Source organism: Phyllobates terribilis, unplaced genomic scaffold (assembly GCF_046119375.1).
Source record: "Phyllobates terribilis strain yellow unplaced genomic scaffold, ASM4611937v1 Scaffold_1__5_contigs__length_1240528914, whole genome shotgun sequence".
Taxonomy (NCBI): Eukaryota; Metazoa; Chordata; class Amphibia; order Anura; family Dendrobatidae; genus Phyllobates; species Phyllobates terribilis.
The window spans coordinates 524203699-524231252 of record NW_027362761.1 but is presented as its reverse complement, the minus strand read 5'-3'; the positions used below and the strand labels follow the sequence as shown (position 1 = coordinate 524231252).

General features: G+C 43.2%; 1 protein-coding gene across 1 annotated transcript in view; it reads right to left on the bottom strand.

Moving 5' to 3' along the window:
- Positions 1-22120, bottom strand: part of PARP8 (poly(ADP-ribose) polymerase family member 8) — a 323912-nt gene extending 301792 nt beyond the window's left edge. The window contains exons 1-2 of the mRNA XM_073680309.1: positions 21579-22120; positions 21176-21230 (exon numbers count right to left, since the gene is read on the bottom strand). Of these exons, the coding sequence (XP_073536410.1) occupies positions 21176-21230; positions 21579-21669 (146 nt within the window). The 5' untranslated portion in view covers positions 21670-22120. The remainder of the gene's footprint in view (positions 1-21175; positions 21231-21578) is intronic.
- Positions 22121-27554: the final 5434 nt, after the last annotated feature.

The following is a 27554-nucleotide window of genomic DNA, read 5'->3' as shown; positions in this document are numbered from 1 at the left end:
CTGTGGGCATGGCCATCTTTTGATTGGCCAGTGTCAGAGGAGACAAAGCATACACTCACAGAGAAGTTCTGTGGTACCTTCCCAGTTAGTTAAACAGAAAATCTGCATCTCTATTACTAGGGGGCAAAACTTTGGAACGCAGGGAGACAGAAGAAAAAGAAAAACTGTTTCAGAATTAGTAGCAGCAGAAACTGGAAAAGGTACTCTGTTTAAATAAAAAAAAATCCAGAGAAAGGTCTAGGAAAAGATCGGGGCACATGCCCTTGGTGCCCAGTCCTAGGAACATCTATTAGAAAAGTAAATGGCCATATAAAACAAACAATTCAGAACTCGACAAAATATAAATTTTCGAATTGCCCTTATATTTTATTTATTATATTTTATTCCTTTTATGTTACGCTTTATTTTTTACATTGTATTTCAATACAGATCACAATAAAAAGTTTTGCACTAAAAAAAAAGCACAACCGCTACTCTCACCAGGAGAAAGGTCTTTCATTGAGACGATAAAGGTAAATGTTAGTAGTCTCTACATAGCAATGCTTCTGTATCACAAAATGATTACATCCATAAACAGCCAAAAGAATGTATTCGGGTATATACTTCAGTATTATTTACACTCACCGACACCTGAATGTGACTCAATAAAAGAGCCTCTGCCGTCGTGGAAATTCTCAGTATTTAATGATGGTTTTTCATCGGAAGCCAAAATCATCAAGAGGCATGGAAAAGTTTGACTTGCTAGAATGGGAATAATTAAAATATAGTGCCGGGGTTGGGTCCAGAGCGGTGCTCTATATTTTGAGGCTCTCCAGTCGTTATCTAACTAGAGCTCTCTGGCCATTGCTAAGAACTGTATCATTCCAACATTTGGAGTCACGGCTTGGAGACGATTATTCCAAAGCTTCCATTAAGAAATGAGGGTCTGAAGTAAGAATACTACAGATACATTCTTTATGGTATCTAGTATTTTGTACAAATAAACAATTCTGCAAATTCTTCTCTTCTACTGTGATGGTAAAATGTCTATTCAGTAACTTATTAGTTATATCAGTTGTCAAGAAATCTGGGAGACATTCAATGTAACACATGTACAAATTTATCAAAAATGCTCGCAAAATCGCACATATTTTCTGCAACATTTTCCGGCCAACACTCTGGTTTTTGCTGCAGAAAAGTCTACAAATACTCAACATGTGCACATACCCTCAGGCTGCGTGCCTACTATGCGTTTTCAAGTTTTGCCGCGGAATTTCCGCAGCGAAAACGCTTAAAAAAACGCTTGGTAATACGTGCCCCATGGTCCCCAATGATAATCCGCATGTGCTGTGTACGTGCTGCGGAAATTTCCGCTGCGGATTACCATTGCGGAAAAATACGCAGCATGTCCATTAATTTTGCGGACACACAGCGTAATTGCCGCCATTGACTTGCATTGAACCGCATAATATCTGCATGACTACATGTGCACATGCGGATATTAAGAAATTCATTGTGCGGATGGTACCCAGGTCTGGAGAAGAGGAAACTCTCCTCCAGACCCGGGTACCACAGTACCTGTAAAAAAAAGAATCTAAAATAAAAAATATATATATACCGTACTCTCCTTCCGATGTCCCCCGGTCTTTTCTCCGCTGCGTCCGGTCTCTTGTGCGGGTCGCGGTGGTGGAAAGGACCTTTCATGACGTCATTTAGTCATGTGACAGGTCACGCGACCGCTGACGTCGGCGGTCGCGTGACCTGTCACATGGCTAAATGACGTCATGAAAGGTCCTTTTAGACTATCGCGAGCCGTACAAGAGGCCGGACGCATCGGAGAAAAGACCAGGGGCCATTGGAAGGTAAGTATAATCTTTATTTTTTACCATTTTTATCCTTTTTTTCAACTATTAACTTGGTCACACTATATAAATCCATGCCGGTTGCATGGATATATATAGTGTGACCAAGTTGTCAAACACTTTTCCAAGTGATGCTAAAATCGTTTGGAAATGCGCTTGATAACCCGCATGCAGAAATGCATGCAAAACGCTTGACAAACGCTTCTACCTGGCGGGAAAAACGCATGTAAAATCCGCATGCATTTTTCCTGCCAGGGAGAAGCGGAAAAAATATGCAGCATTTCTGCATCGTGGGCACATAGCCTAAGTTTTGTAACAGACCCCAAAGAATGATGATTGATCCCATTGGCTTATAAAAGAGCCATTAGTTTCTATCACAGCTCAGGTATATTTTTCTTTTTATTACACGAGTGGTGATGAAAACTTCTGAAAATAAAAAAGGAAAACAGATATCATATGGAAACTTATTAGACTAAGCATAAGACAAGGAGTGAAAAAAATCTTAATTAATCATACATCATCATGTATCATAGAGGATCATGGTAAATCCATCATATCATCAATGATGTATGTCATATATAGAGAAGTCTTAAAGTTATTCTTGCTGTCAACGGTACAAAAACAACCTTTTGGATTACATTAAAAGTATGGCAAATGGGATCTGCCATGATTTCTTGGAAAATAGTGTATCTAAGTAGGTGTCATGTCTACAAGGTCCAAGGACATTGTGCTGTCTATGAGGGCAACCAGGGCCGGCGTCAGCACCCGGCGCACCCGGGCAAGTGCCGGGGCCCTGAGCAGGCAGAGGGGACCACTGGCGGTCGTGCACCCCACCGGGCTATGGGCGGAGGAGAGCGGTGTCAGCGCCCACACTTCTCTCCCGCTTGCTCAGGGCCCCGGCAGCCGGATACTTACCTCTCCCCGTGCCTCCGCAGATCCGCTGTCTTCCTGCTCTGCGCTCCCTGTGACGTCTCAGGTAAGAGGGTGCGGTGACATCTTTCCACCGCGCGCTCCCCTGAGCCGTCACAGGGAGCGCAGAGCGGGAAGATACCGGCGACGCTGGAGTCCGGACCCGAGCAGCTGCAGCAGGTGAGGAGGAGGGAGGTGAGTATTTGATTTTATTTTTTATTTTTTTTTATGTATTAAGGCATGGGGCATAATATTGGGGGGTGACATCCTGCATGGGCCCTTATAAAGAGAAGGGGGGGTGACATCCTGCATGGGGCCTTATAGAGAGGGGTGGGGTGACATCCTGCATGGGGTATTATAGAGAGAGAGGGGGGGGTACATCCAGCATGGGGCATTATAAAGAGAGGGGAGGGGTGACATCCCGCATGGGGCATTATAAAAAGAGGAGGGGTGACAGCCTGCATGGGGCATTATAAGGGGGGGAACAGCCTGCATGGGGCATTATAAGGGGGGGGGCAGCCTGCATAGTGCTTTATGTGGGGGGGAACAGCCTGCATGGGGCATTATAAGGGGGGGAACAGCCTGCATGGGGCATTATAAGGGGGGGGGCAGCCTGCATAGTGCTTTATGTGTGGGGGGAACAGCCTGCATGGAGCATTATAAGGGGGGGGACAGCCTGTATGGGGCATTATGTGGGGGGTAACAGCCGGCATGGAGCCTTATATGGGGGCCAGTATTCCGTATGGAGCCTTATATGGGGGCCAGTATTCCGTATGGAGCCTTATATGGGGGCCAGTATTCCGTATGGAGCCTTATATGGGGGCCAGTATTCCGTATGGAGCCTTATATGGGGGCCAGTATTCCGTATGGGGCCTTATATGGGGGCCAGTAGTCTGTGTGGAGCGATTCGCCGGTTTCTGAGCTATTGTGGAATTTATAATATATATCGCTCATGTAATGTAAGAAGTGAAATCTTTGCATTGTACTATATATATATATATTTCTCTGTGGTATCTGTGCATCATGAATCGTGGTATGTATTAAAGGGGCCCATTGAGACTCTTTCGCCCGGGGCCCAGAAAAACCTGGAGCCGGCCCTGAGGGCAACGTAAACTTTAGTCCACTGAAGAAATCAAAAGTGTAAAGGACTGGAGCCTTGGACACCTGCACTTTAGGTTTTTCATGGCACTTGCAAAAAATAAGTTTATAGGGGTTGTCCAAGATTGAACAACTGATGACCTATCCCCATTATACGGCATCACTATGAGATCGTGGGGGGCCTGACACCTGGCACCTCCACCGATCTGCTGTAATCGGAGTAGGCAGCATGATATGGAGTGGAGCACTCCAGCACCATAAATTTCTTAGAGGTCATTGTCAAGTACTGATTCAAATGGAATATATTTGCTTTAATAAGTTTGTCTGCGACTGAACAATTGACGACCTAGTCTCAAGATCAGTCATAAATATGGGATTGGTGACTGTCCAATATCTGGCACTCCCAATGATCAGATATAATGTGCACCGGCAGCGGCAGATATCGACACTGCATGGAGTAGAAAAATTAGCAGCATCGTACATAGCTTAGTGGCCACGTACTTACCGAGTACTGCGGGTTATCTCCAATTCAAGTGAATAGGAGATAAACAACAGCAGTCGTCAGCATTACTCGGTAAGGGACTGCTGCGTTTCTATGGGGGTGCCAAGTGAATCCCACCAATCTCATATGGATTACCTATTTTACAGATAGGTCATTAATTGTTCAGTCCCGGACAAGACCTTTAAATCAAATATATTTCAATGGAACTTAACATAGAAATAAATAGAGGTAGTCCAGCATTAAGGATAAAAGATAAATTCTTCTTTATTATACCACAGTACACATGATAGAAAAATGAGAAAACATAAAGAAACCAATGCGTTGCAATAAAAAAAGAACACACACATTGTAACATAGTGGTGGAAGAAAACCACATAGTTTAGCAAGTCAAATTAACTTTACTGGTACATATTAGGTATAGCAGATATAACAACAATGACAGTTATAATGCATATTCAAAATTTGTATGTGTGTCCCTTCAAATCATTTAGGTTTTTATTATCGCAGTTCATTATGAGATTTATTTCCCATGTGATGTTTTTATACACGGTTTATTCACACATTGTTTTTTTTGCAATTCACCATGAGTAAGGCTATGTGCCCACGATGCAGAAATGAAGCAGAAAATTTCCGCTTCATTTCTGCATCTCCTTGCCCGGAAAAAAGAGTGCGGAATTTGACATGCGTTTTTCGCCCGTTTTGCACATGCGGAATTGCCATGCGTTTTCTAATGCAATGTAGATGGCAATTCCGCATGCGTATTTTTGAGCGCATCAAAAAAGCTGCGGAAAAATCCGCAGCATGGGCATTGAAAGTGCAGAATTTCATTGGGGACCATGGGGGAAGGATTACCAAGAGTTTTCCAAGCGTTTACGCAGCAAAAATTCCACAGCAAAAACGCTTGAAAAATGCATCGTGGGCATGGACCCTTAGAGTGGTTTTCTCACTTGAAGGACGTTGGTCTCTTTTTGTTTTAAATTTTTCTATTAAGTGTATTGTGATATAATAAAGAAGAATTTACCTTTTATCTTGCGTGCCGGACTACCTCTACTTCATTTCCATGTCCTGTCCCTGGAAAGCCAGCCCTGTTATTTAGCTCCATGCGCCAAGAATGACAAGGATTTTGATTGTCTCTTATTCTAGATAAATCCTAGGAATGGTAAACTAATCCACTTTTTCTCTTGAAAGTCGCATCTTGTGACAGTGATGGACGGAGACAGAAAAGGGCCCCTGTGCAAGAACAATATATGGGCCCTTTGCAGTCCAATATCTCACCATAATACACAATTCCACCGGCTTTGGAGGCAGAAGTGGCCCCCTTACCTCTTGGGCCCTTATTCGTCTGCACAGGTTGCACTAATAGTATATGCGCCCCTGTCTTGTGACATACCACCACTGCTTATACCTTTCAGATTTCTCCTAGGTTAATATTATTTGCCTCCGCTGGCTATTTTTTTCCACGGTACAGATTAGGAGGGGGGCATGAAGAATCGACAGAAAAGTTTTGGTCTTCCAGATTCTCCTTTTATTTAGATTTTACATTTTCATAAATTGCCTTTAAGGTATAACTACTGTGGGTAAAAAAAAAACACTAAAAAGTCCATACTGTATATTGAGCAAGAGATTTTCTCTGCTTGTGAAAGTGATAGTGTTCTGCGCAGGCAATTCATAGCGAAGGCGTTTGGAGCAGAACATCATTTTTATTAAAATAACTTGTCTGCAGGATATGTCGCGCTGTGGGTATATGTCTCTCATCAGCACTCTCAGTCTAAGTAGGTTATACAATGGCTGGTAAAGACGAAGGAGAATGAGCTGCAGAAAACAAGAGATGCTGAGTATATAGGCCAATAGGTCACATAGGCTTACACTCACTTACAACTGGAGGCACATTTATTCTTTATAGCACACATATGTAAACCACACTTCATTGCAATCATAAAATTCTATGCATTTACCTATTGAGGTATTGACAGCTCTTTTAACCCAAAATATATCAGGAAAGCTCAGTGTAGCTTCTAATTTTCCCTGCAGTTGGCAATGTAGCGGAAATGTAATATAAGACCAAATTCACACGGCCGTGTGAAGTATCGGCCCAAACCAGTCAGGAGTTATTGTGCAGTTGGAATTATGCCATTGACTATTAAGGTTCCGAGTTCAGTCTGTTTTGCACTCAGACAGCATGGAAGGGTTGGAAGAAGCAGTCCCCAAACACATGTGTAATGTTTGTTCCTGTATGCCTAAAAATTGTTCTCCTTTGTTGGGAAGAAAGGCCATAATATATATTGATAAGGTTTTATTTCGACATGTTACGTCTTTGTATACAGCCGCTATGAGTGAGGCCATGAGAAGGTTAAAGATGAACAGTCGTAATGTGTGATTGAGTGAGCTCCGCTCAGGAGTGGTTGAGATGGAACAACTGCCCAGAGCAATGATATTCTTCTTAATGGGAGGTTTTTCACACGACGGGGTGATACGTGTTAGCCAAATGAGTTGATGTGTACTTGATGACCGAAGCTGCTAAGGTTGCCACACCAACTAGTTATTGAGCTGACAGATGTGGAACTAGCACCAAGATTTTCATAGAATCATAGAATGTTACAGTTGGAAGGGACCTCCAGGGTCCTCGTGTCCAACCCCCTGCTCAACACAGGATTCACTAAACCATCTCAGACAGATGTTTGTCCAGCCTCTGTTTGAAGACGTCCATTGAAGGAGAACTCACCACCTCCCGTGGCCGCCTGTTCCACTCATTGATCACCCTCACTGTCTAAAAGATTCTTCTAATATCTAATCTGTATCTTCTCCCTTTCAGTTTCATCCCATTGCTTCTAGTCTTTCCTTGTGCAAATGAGAATAAAGATGATCCTTCTACAATGTGACAGCCCTTGACATATTTGTAGACAGCTATTAAGTCTCCTCTCAGTCTTCTTTTTTGCAAGCTAAACATTCCCAAATCCTGTAACCGTTCCTCATAGGACATTGTTTGCAGACCGCTCACCATTCTGGTCGCTCTACTCTGAACTTGTTACAGTTTCCTTGTGTCTTTTTTAAGATGTGGTGCCCAAAACTGGACAAAGTACCCCAATTCCCCGATATGTTTGTGTGTGTGTGAGGTGGGACACTAACAGGCTAGGCGGCTGTGGCAAAAGACAACTAAAGAGAAAGTGAGAAAATGAAGAATCACAAATCTCTTCCGGGACCTGCTTCTGCAATGTCTGCTCCTGTCATCAAGGGCCCCGGTATTCATTCTACTAGCGGCGCTGGTTATGGGGGAGAAACTGGGACCAGAAACTGGGCAGTACAAGCTTGTTCCAGCCACTGAGACATGGGTGGGATCTGCAGTGCTGTCCAGTCTGGCAGTATGGGTGACTGACAGCAGACTTTGTTTCCCTGAGTTACACAGATGTACCTTGATAAAGGCCACTTATTGGCCAATACGTTGGCTTGTTCTAATCTGTGACACAAGATTACTTATAAATATCTGCTTTTTACTTGCAATTTTGAGTGTCAAAGTATTTTTTCTCATTTACATGCGACTTGTGTCCTACTTCTGAGCATCTTTTTTATAAAACAGTCGAGTGACACTTATCCTTTTAGTATGGGTATGTGTCCAGCAGAGTAATCAGCTTCTTATCTTTGTCGATAGGACAGCACCACATCCTAGTAATATTCCCAGCTGGAAAGAGTCTACTTGTCCGGTTTACATCCCTAGATATCAGCTCCTGTTCTTGTACTTTTCACTGTTAAAGACCTTGGCCCGTTCCCTGACTACTCTTCCATCTTCTGATTTTGTACCTTGACTGCCCTCCTGGTTCTGATCCGGCAACCTTACCTCTTCTGCCAGCCTGCACAGTCAGCCAGCAGCTGACTCCGTGTGCCCAACTCAGGGATCCCTGAGTAAGTAGTAATAAAGCGAGAAGGTCAGCTCACGAATGTACTCCAGCAGGTGCATGGATCTCCATCATGTATTAGCCCTAGTGCGCTGCTATTTTAGCAATTTTGCAATACAGAACAACATTTTTTTTTTATTTTACATGGGTGCTGGAACCCTTTTCTTTTATCCCTGTACAAATCCACACCACTGTACATGGTTTACAGGGTGAATCTGGTAAATAGGGTGGCTTGTGCTAAGCCTGTCTGTGGTAGCCATTTTTACAGCTGCCAGTCGACCACTGACAGACCCATGTTATGCCAACTTTGGTTGCTTAAGAAATACCTAAAAGAGTCAAAAATCATGGACAGAGATACTGGACCAGTTTCAAGACTTAAAAAAATGTGTGTCCTGCTGTATTTACTTTGCCACATCATCCCGATTAGGAAGTTTCCATATGGACATTCCTGCCAACCCCCACTTTGGTCACGTTACAAGCACATGGTCAAAAACTAGAGAAGTGTGAATTTGCTCTTACATAGTGCTTCTTTAAAGGGATGGACTACCAGGTAATGCAGTTGACTCTCTGCATAGGCTCCATTTATTACAGATTCTCTATACTGTATAATAAGACACTTGGAAAGGGGGTTGTCTAACAGTAGAAAAATGGGTCTGCATAATGCAGGACTTCTGGGGTCAGTACATACCTTAATATTCCAAGCAAGCTAAAAAGATCAATCATACACCTCCAATTTTAAGCCATGCACTAGGCATATATATAAAACTGATATATAAGATATATAACCCTGGAGATACAGTAACCCTGACATTTAAAATATATATAATCCTGAATACCTGGAAACAGAGAAATTAATCAAGGTTTGGCTTATCAACAGGAACTGTAAAATAAGCAAAGGCTCATCATTAAGAATTGTATTTAGGAGAGCAGGGGTGGGGCTTATTAATTGGAATGTTAAGACTTAAATAAGCAGGGGTGGGTCTTATTAATGGGAATGTTAAGACTTAAATAAGCAGGGGAGGGGCTTATTAATTGGAATGTTAAGACTTAAATAAGCAGGGGTGGGGCTTATTAATGGGAATCTTAAGACTTAAATAAGCAGGGGTGGGGCTTATTAATGGGAACGTTAAGACTTAAATAAGCAGGGGTGGGGCTTATTAATGGGAATGTTAAGACTTAAATAAGCAGGGGTGGGGCTTATTAATGGGAATGTTAAGACTTAAATAAGCAGGGGTGGGGCTTATTAATGGGAATGTTAAGACTTAAATAAGCAGGGGTGGGGCTTATTAATAGCAACTTTAATGTTTAAATAAGCAGGGGTGGGACTTATTAATTGGAACTTTAAGGTTTAAATAAGCAGGGGTGGGGCTTATTAACAGGAATTGAATTCTGATGAGCAGTAGTGAGGTTCAACAATAGAAACTATATTAAGATGGGCAGTATAGAGCTGATAAAATAATCAGTGGCAATATTAAACAGGGAAGGAGGGGATTATTAATAAGAACTTTTGAATTGAACAAAGCAGAGGTGTAGCTTAACAATATTAAGATGAGCAGAGTAGGACTCTTAATAAAAGATTGTCATCTTATACCTAGTTTTGCTAAAGTTGAGCCTGTTCCTCTACCAAGCATAATTAATTATACCTAACCTCATTGCCAGCACTAAGTTATTGAAACAGGTGAGAAGTTATATTCTCAGCACAAGTGAGGAGATCATTTCTGTGTTTGATTATTCATGAGCTCCATCCAGTACTGTGCTAATTATCTCTCCAATATCACTATTGTGATCTGGAACAGCTCTCTGATTAATGTCACCACTAGACGGCCCACAGTTAGCTGCTTGTTATTTTGCAAAAAAATATTTGTACTACCTCTGTCAACATGAATTTAAAGTCCCAAATGGGCAACTTGTATTAATAACGCCTCTAACTTCTGGAGCTAATGAGAATGCTGTGACTGTGCTTTTAGTGTCCACTATGTATGCTTTTATGCTATAGAATAATTATGGCTACCTTGTATAATAAATATAATTGTTTATAATGTAATAAGCTGATTGACCAGAACATTACACTTTATGCAGTATAGAAACTGAAAGATTGCTCTGCATTACATTGCTTTGGTCATGGAAACAGTGGTACGGCCATTTCTTCAAAGTGTCTGAGGAGACGTTTTCCAGCACAACACCAGGTTCATGCTACTGTGAGAAGCATATGTAGCCTAAACCTGCTGCCATAGCCCTCAGCGTCTCCAGACTTGTCTCCCATCGAGGACTCCTGCAATGTCATTGGTCAGCAATTGCAAAGGAAGCTGCCAGCAGTGGATCTTGATGATTTGCTGCCCAAGTTCATTCAGAGTCGCTGAACATTCCTCAGACAACGATTTATAACTTCATTGATAGCAGCCAAGGTGTATAAGTGCGGGATTTTTGCACATGGCACTCATGCCCGATACTGAATAAATCGAGACGTTTAGAACAAATTTTGGACACACATGTTCATGCAATGGTTTTCTTTGTTCTTTTTGAAATGTGGACATTGCAGAGTCACATATGGAAACACAAAGTAAAGAAACCAGAATGTATTAATCAAAGTCGCCACCCCCCCTCCTTTTACTCTAATGACAGCTTTACACCCACTTGGCATTCAATCAAGCAGCTTCATCAGACAGACCCATGAAAATGGCTTCCCAACAATTTCAAAGGCATTCCCAGAGGTGTTGAGCCCTTGTTGGCTATGCTGCCTGCACTCTGTGGTCCGACTCAACAAATCTCATCCTAAAGCAAAAAAATGGCCACAGTAAAGCAGCCTTTATTAAATTATAACAAGACAAGGACTTGGAGCGCTCAAAACAATGGCGACCCCACAACTTTATAAAGAAAGTAAACATTTACATACCTACATAAGGGCTAATAGATGTAAGCCAGAGGCAAACCCCACGTCTTAGAGAAGTTTCCGTGGCCGCACCACACTAGCCCCGAGATTAAGCTATTAACAACACAAAGTTAATACCCCTAACCATGCCGGACCTACGCCCCCTAGTTATAATGGGATGTAACCAAAGTTACTATCCCCCAATTGTGCCCACCATCCAAAGGACATCACACATAAGGGGCTTCTAACCGAGACCTATCTCCCACTGCTGCGATAAAACTTGACATTGGAAAGCATGACCATCCATCATCCATTATTCCATTCCCTCATCCATATATTATTATTTAAAAAATTAGGGGCAGGTGGGCGTGATGCAGATTCCTGCTGGAACGAAGAGGAGGTAAACTACTCACCCCTCACCTTTCCTGTAAGCCCTGGACAAATGTATTGTCATGCACCGGAAAGTCAAGCATATGTAAATTGTAAATGAATATTCACGCCTTCCCCTGCCCATAATCACACCCACCCCTCTGCACTGGCGTCACTGATTCAGTCAGACTGCCGTATGCCCAATGACTGCATTGCAATCCTCGTACTGGCCGTCTGCTCTCCTGACCTGACTGTGCATAGGAGTACATGCTGTCACACTCATGTCAGGAGAGCAGATGGTCAGTCTGAGGATTCTGATGTGATCCTTGGGCGAGTAACTCAGCAGTCTGACTGCATCCAAACAGTAACACTCTGCAACGCTAAGTATGTGAACATGAAATATGAAATTTGAATTGCATTACTGCTCTAGAAAATAGTTTCTCGCTACCAGAAACCTACCTTATGTGAATCCTCCCTTAGAGACTTTAGGTAGGTTCCTGGTAACGAGAAACGCCTTACTGTGGCTACCGGGTACACATGAATTGACCAATTTATGCGCTAAGATTTCTCAGCTATTTCTATTTTCTAGAGCAGTAATGCAATTCACATTTCATGGTCGCATACTTAGCGTTACAGAGTGCTGCTTTATTTGTTAGTTATATATGAAGATGGCTACTTTTAGTAAGCACCTGTACACACCTATTTTCTGTTTTGGAAGTGACAGTCAGTTTTTTCATTATTGTATCCAATCAGTGACATCAGCCGGGAGGGGTAGGCGGAATTATGGGCGGGGAAGGGATGAATATTAATTTGACATTTACATACGCTTGACTTGCCGTCGCGCATGTAAATGTGAAATAAATATTCCCCCCTTCCCCGCCCATTATCCCGCCCACTGACTCAGTCAGACTGCTGAGTTATGCGCCCGAGGATCACATTGCAATCCTTGGGCACAAGGCATGCGATCCTCGGGCACACAGCAGTCTGACTGAATCAGGGGGGGATTTGATTATGGGCGGGGGAAGGGGTGAATATTCATGTACCATTTACATATGCTTGACTTGCCGGCACGAGACAATACATTTGTCCAAGACTTACGTCAACATAACGGGGCCACGTAGAGAAATAAAAGTTAGATATCCTGAAAGGGCTGCCCAAGTCCTATTTCAGGATGCTATTAGGATACTACACAAAAATGACCTGACAGATTCCCTTTAACTGGGTAGAAGGGCAAAATGAGCAATAATATGACGACTGCAGTATATTAAAAGGGTAAAAACTTTGATGGGAGGAGGACTGCTTCTTTAAAAGCCAAATCCATAATTATTCTATTAACCATTGATTTGCCTTGAGTTTTTGATTTATTATGAATCTCAAACCTGGCATATCTATTCTGCGCAGAGGTGCCAAGGTACAGCAGAGATTGAGGAGCACGCAGACGTAATTTCATGGCACCTTCAGGCATACAGCTTTATGTCGGGCATTGGATACACAGACATATTCTGGTGTTTTCCTCCACTCGAGACGCCTGTCATAAAGCCGAGCTTCCCTAATGATGTCATGAATTCCAGGCAGCGAGTTTACAGTAAATGCTTTATGAAACTAAAATTAATAGTGAAAGAAAACAAGGAGAAAAAACAAACAAGAATAAAGCCGTCACTTTCCCTCTACATAAATTACATGAAGTTTAATGACAACATTCAACAAGACTTCACGCCTGACGTCTCACAGGCTTCGCTGAGGAGCAGACAGACGCCGCATACTGGAACAGCCTACAAAATGGAAGGGAATCTGTCACTTGTTTTTTACTACCTATTTTGGAGCAGCATAATGTAAGGGCCGAGACCCTGATGCCAGCAAGGTGTCACTTACTGGGCTGATTGGTCTACTTTTGAAAAAAAAATCATAGTTTTATCAGCAGGAGATTATCACTAGAGGACTAATAAACCTGCTGTCAGGTAGTACTCTATATTCAAGAGCTCTGTATAACCCCGCCCCCTCCACTAATTGCCAGCTTTCTGTGTACACTGTGCATAGGCAGAAAGCTGCCAATCAGTTGTGTGGGCGGGGTTATACAGAGCTCAGCATTCAGAGAACTGCTAGATCTGCAGCAGATATATCAGTGATTGTATCAAAATGATGTCAAGCAGATTAGTAAGTGACACATCGCTGGAATCAGGATCTCAGCCCCTTCATCATTTTGACCTCAGATTTGGCAACAAAAACCTGGTGACAGATTCCCTTTAAATCTATGATTATATTGATTGCCAATACTATTTTTACCTGTACGGGTTTAAGGTTGTATAATCTATAGTAACGAAAAGGGGGCCACCATTGTCCTTGATGTCCTGGACACCCAGAGATTGCCCAATCTCAAACTTGATGCATGATAAGGGGGATGTTAATATATTATATGGCACAAGGCACGAGACAAATCTGTATATCAGAGGCATGAATACTCCGATACTTCCCGTCTTTTCTGCATATAAAGCACCACAGATGTTGCTACAAATGTAATCTTCTGTAAATGAACGGCAATAAACACAAATCAAGAAGAGCTGCCTCACTTGGTAAATTATTACCACTTACAAAATAAATGTAAGGCAAGAATATTGTCTCCGGTGCCATGAAATCCTCACAATCAAAACCAGCAAGAACACACACACGTCTAGTTTAGCTGAAGGCTTGTTTAGCAATTACCCAGTAATGTTATGAATCCCGAAAAGTAATTCCAAAGATAGCAAAAAAAAACGAAACTAATATCTTTACTTACTACAACTTATAAGAAGGTAATGTACAATAGTGTCGTGCTTTCTGACGGAAACAGCAGCCCATTTGTGGTTCACAGGGGGTTTCCAGGAACATGTAATGATGGCCGATCTCTAGGATATTCTGTTCATTTGTGATCACTGGGATTTCAATTCGCACAACTTCAGCTGATCAGAGAAGCCGGGGAACACGGCATTCACTCAAAGACTATATACCAATACCAATATACCAGCACATATGTAAGTGTGGCTGCGCCAGGTACTGCAGATCAGCCCCATTTATTGGCTACTATTAGGCTGTGTCCCTTGTAGCCAAATTGTCATACAAGACTCCACTCGAGGGCGGATATATCATTGGTGCAACCTCTACCACCACACAGGGGCCCAAGAGGAAAGGGGGCCCATTTCCACCTTCAAAGCAGGTGGAATTGTGCAGGTTGATGAGCTATTGGGCGGTAATGGCCTCCTATACTGTCCTTGCACAGGGGCCCTCTCCTGATTGTGTCCATCAGTCCAGTGACCAGAGAATGGCTTTGTACTGACAACAAAGGGGTTCGAGGGAATTTTCAGTGGTTAAACCTCATTAGTGTAAAGTCCAGAGTGTGATATTGAAGGGAATGTCCAAGACTATGCTACTGATGATCACCTGTCCATGAGATAGATCATCAACATCAGATTGGTGAGGGTCTGATAGCCAACAACATGATTAGATGCTAGCAGGGCACCCCAGAGTTCTCATCATTCTCTCCCCCTTTTTGGAAGAAGCTAACACAAAACGCGCGTCGGGGTCTTTTGGCCACGCACTCAGGTTGTATACTTTACTTATGCCCATCATGCTGCGTCACTGGTTATTCTAAAACTGTATTGCTGCACCACACTTTACTCATATGATCCATCAGTGTGGGAATACCTGTTCTAGTATCCATTATGGTATATTTTTTTTCAACACTCATATTTGTTATCTTACCAGAATTGCATAATATATACTTCATATACTGACTAATATATACTTCATATACTGGTTATGTGGACAAGGTCATATTTATAATAATTTATTGCACTGCACTTTATTGATGGGCTTACTATTTGTCTAGTCAGCCATACTGAACAATACTTTTATAAAGGACTTCAGCCTCTTTATTCTGGTTATCTATCAGTTATATCTGACTTCTATGAATACTTTGTTTAGGCACTTGTTGCAAAAAGTATGATTATTTTTTGGAACACCTGAGTATAGTGGTTCTCTGTACATAATCTCCATTTATTTAATTGTTGCATGACTTTTTACATTTCTGTTACATAATAAATATCATTTCTTTTCACGTTTGGTCGTTATACTTCCTTCTCTGTAGGTTTTTGTAATTTCAGAAGTGCCATTTACTTTTAGGCCAACATATAGGAATGCTCTGTACACAGTGTAGTGGCCATTCTCTGGTATTGCAGCTTAGCTCCCATTTACGCCAATAGGACCCGAACGGCAGTAATGGCAACTCTACAGGAGGATAGGATCTCAGGCCCCCATTGATCTGATAATGATGACCTATTCTAAGGTTCAGTAGATGAAAACTCGGCACTTAATATTTATTCATGCAATCCAATACATCCAGAAAATTAATCAAGAATATTAACGTTCCGGCCCAGAATCCGACCTTGGTGCAGATTGCTATGTTTGCGACAAGAGAATCATGTGTAGCACTGTGGTGGGTGCGAACAACATATTACGGCACCATGCAGCCGGCAATGTTGGTCGCACCCATCACAACGCTACACACATGATTCTCTCACATCTACTTATTATTACAGATCGAAACCCTACTCAGGCATCAACTCATTGATACGGAGCGACGTATGTCATCACCCACTATTCTAAAGTTAGTTGACCAACGTTGTAGTTCTGGACAAACCCTTTAATCAGGTAATTCTAAAAGTGAATATACAGTAGATGATAAAAAATAAACTTTAAAGAGGATGACCCATCTTTTTTTGTTCAGAGGGCTCCCTACCAAAAAGCTACTCAGACCACTCATCATCAACTGTAAACTGTTTCACAGAAGTACCCTGCGTAGATATGTCCTGGCCTCAAGAGGACCAGATGCTCTATATCAGTCTTTTTAAGTTTGTTTGCTAAGCCAGGATCTTTTGGGAACAAATAAGAAAGTTTGGCTTAACTAATAAACTGATACCGTGTTAGCCAGAAGAATATTAAGATATTAAAATTGACAATGCCTGATGAAGAGACCTGAGTAGTCTCGAAAGATTGCTATTTGTTACTATCTTCTCAGTTAGTCAGGTAGCAGGGGAGTGTAGGCATGTTACGGTAGCATGAGAGCAAGTGCATGTTGCGGTAGCAGGGGAGTGTGGGCATGTTGCGGTAACATGTAAGTGAGGGCATGTTGCGGTAGCAGGAGAGCGAGGGCATGTTGTAGCAGGGGAGTGTGGGCATGTTGTGGTAGCAGGAGAGCGAGGGCATGTTGTAGCAGGGGAGTGTGGGCATGTTGTGGTAGCAGGGGAGTGTAGGCATGTTGCTGTAGCAGGGGAGCGTGGACATGTTGCAGTAGCAGGAGAGCAAGGGCATGTTGTGGTAGCAGGGGACTTTGGGCATGTTGCGGTAACAGGGAAGTGAGGGCATGTTGCGGTAGCAGGGGACTGTGGGCATGTTGCGGTAACAGGGAAATGAGGGCATGTTGCGGTAGCAGGGGAGTGTGGGCATGTTGCGGTAGCAGGGGAGTGTGGGCATGTTGCGGTAGCAGGGGAGTGTGGGCATGTTGCGGTAGCAGGGGAGTGTGGGCATGTTGCGGTAGCAGGGGAATGTGGGCATGTTGCGGTAGCAGGGGAGTGTGGGCATGCTGCGTTAGCAGGGGAATGTGGGCATTTTGCGGTAGCAGGGAAGTGAGGGCATGTTGCGGTAGCAGGGGAGTGTGGGCATGTTGCGGTAGCAGGGGAGTGTGGGCATGTTGCGGTAGCAGGGGAGTGTGGGCATGTTGCGGTAGCAGGGGAGTTTGGGCATGTTGCGGTAGCAGGGGAGTTTGGGCATGTTGCGGTAGCAGGGGAGTGTGGGCATGTTGCGGTAGCAGGTGAGTGTGGGCATGTTGCAGTAGCAGGGGAGTGTGTGCATGTTGCTTTAGCAGGGGAATGTGGGCATGTTGTGGTAGCAGGGGAGTGTGGGCATGTTGCGGTAGCAGGGGAATGTGGGCATGTTGCGGTAGCAGGGGAGTTTGGGCATGTTGTGGTAGCAGGGGAGTTTGGGCATGTTGCGGTAGCAGGGGAGTGTGGGCATGCTGCGTTAGCAGGGGAGTGTGGGCATGTTGCGGTAGCAGGGGAGTGTGGGCATGTTGCGGTAGCAGGGGAGTTTGGGCATGTTGCGGTAGCAGGGGAGTTTGGGCATGTTGCGGTAGCAGGGGAGTGTGGGCATGTTGCGGTAGCAGGTGAGTGTGGGCATGTTGCAGTAGCAGGGGAGTGTGTGCATGTTGCTTTAGCAGGGGAATGTGGGCATGTTGTTGTAGCAGGGGAGTGTGGGCATGTTGCGTTAGCAGGGGAATGTGGGCATGTTGCGGTAGCAGGGGAATGTGGGCATTTTGCGGTAGCAGGGAAGTGAGGGCATGTTGCGGTAGCAGGGGAGTGTGGGCATGTTGCGGTAGCAGGGGAGTGTGGGCATGTTGCGGTAGCAGGGGAGTGTGGGCATGTTGCGGTAGCAGGGGAGTTTGGGCATGTTGCGGTAGCAGGGGAGTTTGGGCATGTTGCGGTAGCAGGGGAGTGTGGGCATGTTGCGGTAGCAGGTGAGTGTGGGCATGTTGCAGTAGCAGGGGAGTGTGTGCATGTTGCTTTAGCAGGGGAATGTGGGCATGTTGTTGTAGCAGGGGAGTGTGGGCATGTTGCGTTAGCAGGGGAATGTGGGCATGTTGCGGTAGCAGGGGAGTGTGGGCATGTTGCGTTAGCAGGGGAATGTGGGCATTTTGCGGTAGCAGGGAAGTGAGGGCATGTTGCGGTAGCAGGGGAGTGTGGGCATGTTGCGGTAGCAGGGGAGTGTGGGCATGTTGCGGTAGCAGGGGAGTGTGGGCATGTTGCGGTAGCAGGTGAGTGTGGGCATGTTGCAGTAGCAGGGGAGTGTGGGCATGTTGCGGTAGCAGGGGAGTGTGGGCATGTTGCGGTAGCAGGGGAGTGTGGGCATGTTGCGGTAGCAGGGGAGTGTGTGCATGTTGCTTTAGCAGGGGAATGTGGGCATGTTGAGGTAGCAGGGGAGTGTGGGCATGTTGCGGTAGCAGGGGAATGTGGGCATGTTGCGGTAACAGGGAAGTGAGGGCATGTTGCGGTAGCAGGGGAGTGTGGGCATGTTGCGGTAGCAGGGGAATGTGGGCATGTTGCGGTAGCAGGAGAGCGAGGGCATGTTGCGGTAGCAGGGGAATGTGGGCATGTTGCGGTAGCAGGAGACAGGGTTGATTAAAGTCTACGTGCAATTCTCTGGGGCACTTCCACTCTCTGTATATGGAGTGTGTATTTATTGTGTGTGGATGTGAATCTATGCAGGTATGTGTATTTCTTGTCTATGTATGTGCATTGTATATTGAATGTTTGAGTGTGCGTGTACATTTTAAAGAGAAAATTACATTTTTTTCTAATGCCAACATAAATTCACACTATTGTGATCTGAATGCTCGCAGTCCTGGGGTCTGTACTTCACAGTCATATACCCAAGCCACGCTGCCCAAAATTTGTGAGTTCACTGTTCTCTCTCCCTTTGCATTGCTTCGCGCGTTATACATTGGAGAATACATGAAAGCTTCACCAATATGGACACAGATGAACGATATAATAATCCTACATAGCTGCCAATTTTCATACACAGAATTCACAGATTTCTACATGCCTCTGAACAGGGTTGGTTACAGAGCATGGATTTCAGGAAAACCCAACTCGGATGAATGAAAAAATTGTGGAAATGTGTAAAACAAATGTTCTGCATCTGAACAAATCCTTCCAATACTATTACACTGTATCACAACGACATTGCAGTAGGCACGGAAGACGTTGATGAGCCATCCGTAAGTCACTAGTGAAACTATAGGGTAAGATTTGCTAAATTACGCCAAAATTTTACAGTAATAAAAAGGACAAATCACAACACTGATCTGTACCCACAAAGAAACTTTCACATTATTGTCTGCAGGTGACCACTATTGCTAGTCATTGGCAGCCACATGTCCCTGTATTGGGACGTTATTGCTGCAGCAGGAATTAGAGACTAATGGGGATCGGGCAGCGTGGGAATGGAAGCAGTGGGGTCCGAAAGTAAACTGTTTTACACCTGAGTGGGCCTCATCCACACCTGGAACCTTAGCAACTGTTATGGCTGCTACATCTACATCACAACATAGCTGCCAACTACTTAGGTTTGAGCGCATATAGGAAAATAAAAATAATGAGTTTTAAATCCCATCAAGGGCAACATCTGAAGGGAATTTGTATGTGCTCCCTGTGTTTGCGTGGGTTTCCTGCGGGTTCTCCGGTTTCCTTCCACACTCCAAAGACATATTAATAGGGAATTTAAATTGTGAGCCGCAATGGGGACAGTGATGATAATGTCTGTAAAACACTGTGGAATATAATGGTTCTATATAAGCAAAGCATAATAAATAAATATATTCACACACAGTATACATTACTTTCCAATAATCCACTCAAACCTGAGTAATTGTCAGCTATGCTGTGATATAGAAAGCATATAGCTGTAGCAGCCATAACAGTTGCTAAGGTTCCAGGTGTGGATGAGGCCCACTCATGTCCAAAAATAATGTAGTAAATACCAAATTGGTATCCTTCTGCTATGACTATTTCATACATTTTTTATTATTATTATTATTATTTATTTTTAGAGCACCATTTTATAATGCTGGTTCTCTGATCTACAGTATTATTCCATCATTAGCCGTGGGGTCCATCTCATTTTGTGATGTCCCCTTTGAGTTCTAATTATGACTCTTAATAAATATTACCCTGGAACTCAAATGCACTAATCCTATAAAAGAGGTGTTAGATAGACCCTCTACCCCCAAAATAGGAAAAGCATTAAGAATGTAGTAGGAATCTGAACCCCCTAATTGTAGCTTATACTTTTCTGCATGACCAGCTCTAACCTCACCTACTGTATCCTCACCCATCCCTTGTAGACTGTGAGCCCTCTCGGGCAGGGTCCTCGCTCCTCCTGTACCAGTCAGTGACTCATTTTTGTTCAAGAATATTATACTTGTTGTTTGCTATGTATACCCCTTTTCACAAATGGTGCTATAATAATAATAAATAATAATATTCTATAGATCCCATCTAATGACTTGTGCAACCATAGGTCTGCTGTACGCTGGATGCACAGCTCAAAGTGGGCCCTTTTTTTTAGCTAAATTACCAATAGTTGTGGTAGTGAATGCATAGTGGATCCAGATCCCCCACTGATTTCTATACCTATCATGCAAAAACTGCATATGTGTATTTACTCAATGTGTTAGGGTGGCAACTTTCGGGCTTTGCTTTACCATACAACATGGCAGATATAGGTTAATGCAATAACATATGGATATTACTATATTAGTACTAATGGGAATGAGATCAGGCAGATTATATGGGCTCTTACCCTACAGTCATTGTGATCTGCAGCAGGAAGTCACAGTATGGAAACAATGTCTCCTCCACAATATTTACAATAGAATGTAACAACAATAGAATGTAACAACAATAGAATGTAACAACAATAGAATGTAACACACTGTCCACATCCTCCCTCCTCAGCCTTCATCTGCTGCTTCTGCTGCTGTACATTTCAGTGCTTATAACACTTAACATGTCTGTTGCTAGCAACCTGAGAAGAGGTGGTGTCATGGAAACACTGGCAAATGCATAACATGAGGCTTTGTCATTAAGGAAATGATATAAAACAATACCTTTTGGAGCCTCCTAGGAAGGTAAAGGTGAAAGTATTGTCCGAGTATCTGAAATCTGAGGAAATAGAATAAAACAAGAGCCATGAAGTCTTGTATTCCCAGCAGCCTGCAGACCCCCTACATGCAGGAAACCCCATTCCAACAAGTGCACTGGTGCTATGGCAACAGATTTCAGCTGTCAATGGATGCAACCAAATAGCAATAGATGGATGGATGGATGGAAAAGCAAAAAGCATCTGAATACAGGGAGATCAATTTGTCAGCACCATCTCCTTTTTTATCAGCATGATCACAGGGCTTGCAATATGTGCAGCTCCATTTGCACAAAGCATCAGTAGATGTGAATGGAGCAAGATTGGGGGGCTGCAGGGGGGCACTAGGGGGTTACCATGCAATAACTCACCCGAAAACAGGCAGTCCTTCTCCGCCTTGCACTTTTGAATGACAATGTCAATATCCTTCTGAATCCTCTCTTGCCTTGAACACATCCCCATGAAATAAATCCCTGGGAAAGCAGCTTTATTTTCCCCCAGTTCAGTGTGTAATAATAGAAGAATGATAAGAAATAAAGCAGCCTCTGTGTGTTATGTGTCAGCCCAAGCTTCTTCTCCAAGAGGTTGCTGTTGCTGGAGGAGGAGGAAGAGGTGGCTGCTGCTCCTGCTGCTGTTTCTGCTTCTTCTGCTGCTGTTTTATTGCAATTTCCCCTCCTGACAATAGACTGAGTTGCTGAAATCCTCCCCCGTTTGTCAGTGCAATAAAGAGAGGGAGTGAATAATAACAATAATCAGCTGCTCACAGTGAGAGGGAGAGAGTGAGAGGAGCAGACACTGGAGGAGAGAGAGAGAAAGAGAGGGAGAGAGGCAGGAGAGGCTGACAGAGAGGAGGGGGAGAGGCTGCAGTGAGTGGATGTACAGCTGCAGACACTGAGCTCCCCACTGTACACACAGGCACATTAGCCCTGGGAAGCACAGACACTGCCTCCCACCGAGGCACACCCACAATGTGGGATATGTGTGGGAATATGGAGTGTGCACACTGACTCATATCACCACAGCCTGCTGCTCAGCTCACTCCTGGCTTATCTCAGTGCTGTATGTAGATTGTAGCCTAATGCAATATTGGAAATGAGGGGCTTTTATCTGGATGGATGGTGTGCCCGGGCAGCAGGATGGAGGCTGTTACTTTTGTAGCAGATACTGGCAGGCAGGCACCCATTACTTTACTTGGTCCTGGGCTTGTGTAGCATCCCAGATCATATCCTTCAGTTGCCAGCTGGAAACTATTCTGGGGATGCAGGCTGGATCCTACGCCTGGATACATTGTTGTTGGGTCTTATACCTTATACTTGTGCAGGTGGAAACCTATTTATAAGCAGTATGCTGAATACTATGTAATACTACTATTCTATATGTGTGTGGCAGGCTGGATCCTATGCCTGGATACATTGTTGTTGGGTCTTATACCTGTGCAGGTGGAAACCTATTTATAGCTAGTATACTGAATACCATGTAATACCACTATATATACTATATGTGTGGCAGGCTGGATCGTACACTTGCCATACTGTACCTGCTAAACCCTATGCTTGAATACCATGCTTTATATAGCGTATGTAGCGCAGGCTTCACTGTATATGTAAAGTTGTAAAGCTTTCAAACTGCTATACTTGAATACTTTGTTGAGTGCTATACATATATTACAGGCTGGAACCTACAGATTTATTAGCAGAATGCTGAATTCTACGCTGGGTCCCATGTTTGATTGTTGGCTAAATCCTATAATTGTGGATAGTAGCATCCAGGAAATTTTTTTCCAGGAGATTCATGTTGAATCCAATGCTTGAATATCTTATTGGAACCTACACTTGTATTGCAGGCTGTGACCCAGGGACGGACATGCCATTGGTGCAAACGGCGCAGCCGCACATTGGCCAAAGAGGAAAGGGGGCCGCATCCAGCTCCGAAGCAGACAGAATTTTGCATTCTGATGAACTATTGGACTGCAAAGGGCCCATATACTGTTCTTACACAGGGGCCCTCTTCTGACTGTGTCTGCCAGTGCTGTGACCCATGTATGAGCAGTATGAAGAAACCTATGCTTCTATGCCATATACTATGTGTAACAGGCTGCTCCCTATACTTGTTAAACATGTAAAATCCTATGATTGAATGCCTTGTTGGGTTTTATACTTGTATTTCAGTCTGGAACCCATGTATGAGCAGCAAGCTGAATCACATGCTTAAACACCATAGAATATTATGAGTATAATAATAATATAATATAATGAAGTATTTTTCCCAGAAAATTAATGCAATTTCATATGTTTTGTTATACACATGTTTATTTTCCTATGTGTGTATTGTAACAACACAAAAAAAACAGAGAAAAAACAGCAAATTGGACATAATTTCACACAAAATGCCAAAAATAGGCCGGATAAAATTGTTGATATCCTCAACTTAATATCTGATTGCACACCCTTTGGAATAAATAACTGTAATCAATCGCGTCCTATAACCATCAACAAGCTTCTTACACCGTCCAACTGGAATTTTGCTCCACTCTTCTTTTGCAAACTGCTCCAGGTCTCTCATATGTGAAGGCGCCTTCTCCCAACAGCAATTTTAAAAGGACTCTGTCAGCACAGAATGACTGTTTAAACGAAGTCCCACCACTCCGTGCTTCATTGAGGGGCCAATCATTTACATACACCTTCACACCAGCTAGTTTTCTCTCTGTCTCCACCATCCCATTGTTTAATTGACAGTTCTTGCTTCATGGTGCCAGAGAAGGGTGGTGATTGAGGGAAACCAAGCAGGTGGGAAGATGTATTTAAATGATTGGCCCCGCTGTGAAGCACAGAGTGCCTGTACTTGGTTTGAATAGTCTTTCTGTGCTGACAGAGTCCCTTTAAGATCTCTCTACAGGTGTTCATTGGGATTTACATCTGGACTCATTGTTGGCCACTTCAGAACTCTCCAGTTCTTTGTTTCCATGGATTTCTGGGTGCTTCTTGTAGAATGTTTGGGGTCATTGTCCTGCTGGAAAACCCATGACCTAGGACTCAAACCCAGCTTTATGACACTGGACACTACATTGCAACCCAAAATCCTTTGGTAACCTTCAGACTTCATGATGCCTTGCACACAGTCAAGGCACCCAGTGCCAGAAGCAGCAAAAAAAAAAATAAAAACATCTTTTAACTGCCACCATATTTGACTGTAGGTACTGTGTTTTTTTGTAGGCCTTATTCTGTTTTCAGTAAACAGTAGAATGATGTGCTTTACCAAAAAGCTCTATCTTCGTCTCATTTGTTCATAAGACACTTTCCCAGAAGGATTTTGGCTTACTCACATACATTTTAGCAAACTACAGTCTAGCTGTTTTATGTGTCTGTGTCAGCAGTGGGGTACTCCTCGGTTTCCTGCCAAAGTGTTTAATTTCATTCAAATGTCGACGGATAGTTCACGCTGACATTGATGCACCTGGAGCCTGAAGTACAGCTTGAATTTCATTGGAACTTGATTGCGGCTGCTTATCCACCATCCAGACTATACTGTGTAGCAGCCTTTCATCTATTTTTCTCTGCCATCCACGTCCAAGGAGATTAGCTACAGTGCCATGCGATGTAAACTTCTTGATTATGTTGCGCATCCTGGACAAAGGAACATCGAGATCTCTGGAGATGGATTTGTAACCTTGAGATTGTTGATCATTTTCAACAATCTCGATTTGCAAGTCCTCAGACTATTCTTTTCTCCTCTTTTTGTTCTCCATTCTTAGTGTGGCACACACAGACACACAAATCAAAGATCGAGTCAACTTCTCCCCTTTTTATCTGGTTTCAGGTGTGATTTTCATATTGCCCACACCTGTTACTGGCCACAGGTGAGTTTGAATGAGCATTAAATGCTTGAAAAAAAAAAAAAAATTTTGGAGAGGTGCCATCAATTTTGTCCAGCCTAATTTTGGGGTTTTGTGTGAAATTATGTCCAATTTGCCTTTTTTCTCTGTTTTTTTTTGTGTTGTCACAATACACAAAATAAATAAACATGTGTATAACAAAACATGTGTAACTGCAATAATTTTCAGGGAAAAATACTTAATTTTCCGGAACAATTTCAAGGGTGCCAACACTTTCAGCCTTGACTGTAGCTCTGCTGTATACATATACACACACACTTCTGCTATATACACACATACTCTCACAGCTGTGCTTTACACATACAAAAATACATTCACACAGTTCTGCTATATGCATGCTAAATCCTATGAGTGAATGCCTTGAATATACCAGTATTGCTGGCTGGAAGCTATGTATGAGCAGTGTGCTGCACTCTATGCCCTAATACTATATACAGTATATATAGCAGGTTTTACCCTATAAGAAAAAGTTTACACAACCTTGTAAAAATGGCAGGTTTTTGTCATGTAAAAAAAAAACATTCCAAGAAGAAACATTCCATCTTTTATGTAGAGGGAAAGTGACGGCTTTATTCTTGTTTGTTTTTTCTCCTTGTTTTCTTTCACTATTAATTTTAGTTTCATAAAGCATTTACTGTAAACTCGCTGCCTGGAATTCATGACATCATTAGGGAAGCTCGGCTTTATGACAGGCGTCTCTAGTGGAGGAAAACACCAGAATATGTCTGTGTATCCAATGCCCGACATAAAGTTCTAAGCCTGAAGGTGCCATGAAATTACGTCTGCGTGCTCCTCAATCTCTGCTATACCTTGGCACCTCTGCGCAGAATAGATATGCCAGGTTTAAGATTCATAATAAATCAAAAACTGGAGGCGAATCAATGGTTAGTAGAATAATTATGGATTTGGGTATTAAAGAAGCAGTCCTCCTCCTCCTCCCATCAAAGTTTTTATCCTCTTAATATATTGTAGTCATCATATTTTACAGCACTGTGTACTTACAATTGCTCATTTTGCCTTTCTACCCAGTTAATTCTTCTCTTTTCCATTAGGTCTATGACCTCACGTGATTAAAAACTGACTAGCTGAATCCTTTTAAAAACAGGAAGTCTCTTTTCCCTGCATCAGTCATCACTGCAAAAGTCCCTGCAAGGGGGGAGAGCAGAGCAGCTGGGGCAGGAGTTGAAGAGGGGGATGACTCCTGCAGGGAAAAGAGAAGAATTATCTGGGTAGAAAGGTAAAATGAGCAATTGTAAGTACACAGTGCTGTATAATATGATGATTGCAATACAGTAAGAGGATGGGAAAAGGAGTGGTTATTTAATGTCACCTATAATCTGTACAATTCAATTGAAAAACAAATTTAAAATTTTCTGTTGCATAAATATGCACACCCTTAACCCCTTCGCCCTGAGCCTATTTTCAACTTCCTGACCAGGCCAAATTTTACAATTCTGACCACTGTCACTTAATGTGGTAATAACTCTGGAACGCTTCAATGTATCCCAGTGACACTGAGATTGTTTTTTTGTGACATATTGTTCATGTTAGTGATAAATTGAGCCCGCATGGAGTGCAGGGATATGACCTTGGACGAGGTCGTGCTCATACGTCCAAGGTTGTAAAGGGCTTAAAAGGGGGGACCCAAAAAAAATTACATGGGGCCCCCCCCTATTTTTAATAACCAGCAAAGGCTAAGCAGACAGCTGCATGCTAATATTAATAGGCTAGGAAAAGCCATAGATATTGGCCACTTCCCAGACTAATAACACCAGCCCCCAGCCACCCCAGAAATGGTGCATCCATTAGATGTGCCAATTCTGGTGCTTAGCCTTGGCTCTTTCCAATTGCACTGGAGCGGTGGCAGTGTGCGGCGATTCTCTCATGTAAGAGGATTGGAGTACGGAGCACTGACACTCGGCTCACTATCGCAGCTGAGTTTGAGCCGAGTGTCATTAGCATATCGCATCTGATCCTCTCACATCGGATGCTATACGCTAGTGTGACCCCCTGGCCGATGTGAGAGCATCAGATGCGATATGCTAATGACACTCGGCTCAAACTCTACTGCGAGCGTGAGCCGAGTGTCAGTGCTCTGTGCTCCGATCCTCTTACATGAGAGAATCACAGCACAACTGTGGAGGAGACTGAGAAATTAATTTCTCCATCTCCTCCATTGCCGATGTCCACGGTAATTGCACTGCCCTTGGATGACATCTGAGTGCAGTCTGATGTTTTGCACGCACCCATTCACTTGAATGGCTGCGCACCGTGCGAGATACGCAGGCTTGGATTGTTTTCTCATGCCAAAACGGCATGAGAAAATAATCGCAGATCTGAGGTGCCCCATAAAATAACATTGGTCCGAATTCAATCCGATTAGTAATCGGATTGCACTCGTCTGATTCATACACTCGTGTGAGTGAGTCCTTAGTTAGATCCTATATCTCTATAA